The sequence below is a fragment of the Perkinsus marinus genome (assembly GCF_000006405.1).
Source record: "Perkinsus marinus ATCC 50983 genomic scaffold scf_1104296959216, whole genome shotgun sequence".
Taxonomy (NCBI): domain Eukaryota; phylum Perkinsozoa; order Perkinsida; family Perkinsidae; genus Perkinsus; species Perkinsus marinus.
Window position 1 is genome coordinate 218,478 of NW_003206506.1, and position 1,322 is coordinate 219,799.

The 1,322-nt window shown below is 48.8% G+C and overlaps 1 protein-coding gene across 1 annotated transcript in view; it reads right to left on the reverse strand.

Moving 5' to 3' along the window:
• Positions 1-124: 124 nt before the first annotated feature.
• The window catches only part of Pmar_PMAR026559 (hypothetical protein), a gene marked incomplete at its 5' end in the record, with an annotated part of 1,464 nt that continues 266 nt past the window's right edge, over positions 125-1,322 (reverse strand). Inside the window, 4 exons of the mRNA XM_002773263.1 lie at positions 125-611; positions 856-956; positions 1,007-1,176; positions 1,223-1,287. Of these exons, the coding sequence (XP_002773309.1) occupies positions 517-611; positions 856-956; positions 1,007-1,176; positions 1,223-1,287 (431 nt within the window). The 3' untranslated portion in view covers positions 125-516. The remainder of the gene's footprint in view (positions 612-855; positions 957-1,006; positions 1,177-1,222; positions 1,288-1,322) is intronic.

Consider the following 1,322-nt stretch of genomic DNA (forward strand, 5'->3'; position numbering starts at 1 on the left):
GTGATAGGCGCCGGTTTCTAGGGTTGTAGAACGTAGATAGGTTATTATATGGTCAATGAAGAAATAGAAGTCTAGTGACGAGCTCCCTGATCCCCTCCCATTGAAACCCAATAGGTCTACCATTACGGTTAGAACAGCTTCTAGCTGGGCAATGCTAGGAGATAGCCGAATGATAGTTCTGTGTGATAACAACTTGAGATTATTGAATGGAATAACGGTACGACGAAAGCTCCAGCGCAAGCCGAAACCAAAATAATGAAATGAAGGGGCTCTGGTGTCGACTTTGGCGGATGGGGAATCCGAAGTAAAGACGACAAAGTCCCCATCCAGAATCTGGACATGTCCGGTCATCAACTTGGTAGCAATAGTGAGTAGCAACGAGATTGTTATCGCGGTTTGACCGCGTAGGCCTCCTTCTAAGGCTATACTCAATCATAAGCTTGGCAGTAGTAGTCAAAGATGAAATGAAGTTTATCGTATTCATATCAATCAAGTACAACAACACTTCTCACGTTCCTATTTAGCTCCAGCCTTGACCTCCTTGGACTGATGGGCAAATATATCACCATCGTCGGCCGCCGCCATCCACTCTTTTGGAGCCTCCTCTGATTCTGAGGGGAAGAAGCAGTACTTCAACTATTATACACGATATCGAGTAACATCGCGGAGAACTGTACTCAACCGACCTGGTCAGGTGTACTGACCGTCGGCACCTGAGTTCGACTGAGCATTCCGAAACGATTCGCTGAGGGCGAATGCGTGATAATGGCTGATGTGTTCCAAGGCAGAAGCAAACGAAAAACTATTGATTCACGAATCGCCAGACGTGGTAGTGGAGTTTCCCGGATAGCCTACTGAACATGTTGCGATCAAAATCGCCAGAATCTTCAAATCTGGCCGTCGTGAGACGTGCATCACCGTCATAATTGCCGCCCTTATAGCTTCCGGGATGAGTCCTGCCAGACACGATAGTTGACACAGAAGTAGATCATAGAGAGAGCAGTGCCTTTCCTTTAGGGAGTGCTTGAGCACATTGTCCACCTTCCCCCATTGCCAAGTCTCGCCGTTATCTGTCCCTCCAGAGGTAGCCAGCCGAGTGTTTCCCGACAGCGGATCGTAGTAGTGGTAGGCGGACTCCTCCTTCTCGGTGGTCTCCTGAATGCCACTTCCCGGGACCTAACGCAGACACTGTCCAAAGGCATGGGGAACGAATTCGTCCTACATTGTCGAGGTTGTCTATGTCAGCCCCCATGTCGAGATCCTCATCGAGGAAATAGGTGTTGTGGGCTGTACTGAACTTGCTACCGATCGTGCCAGGTTTT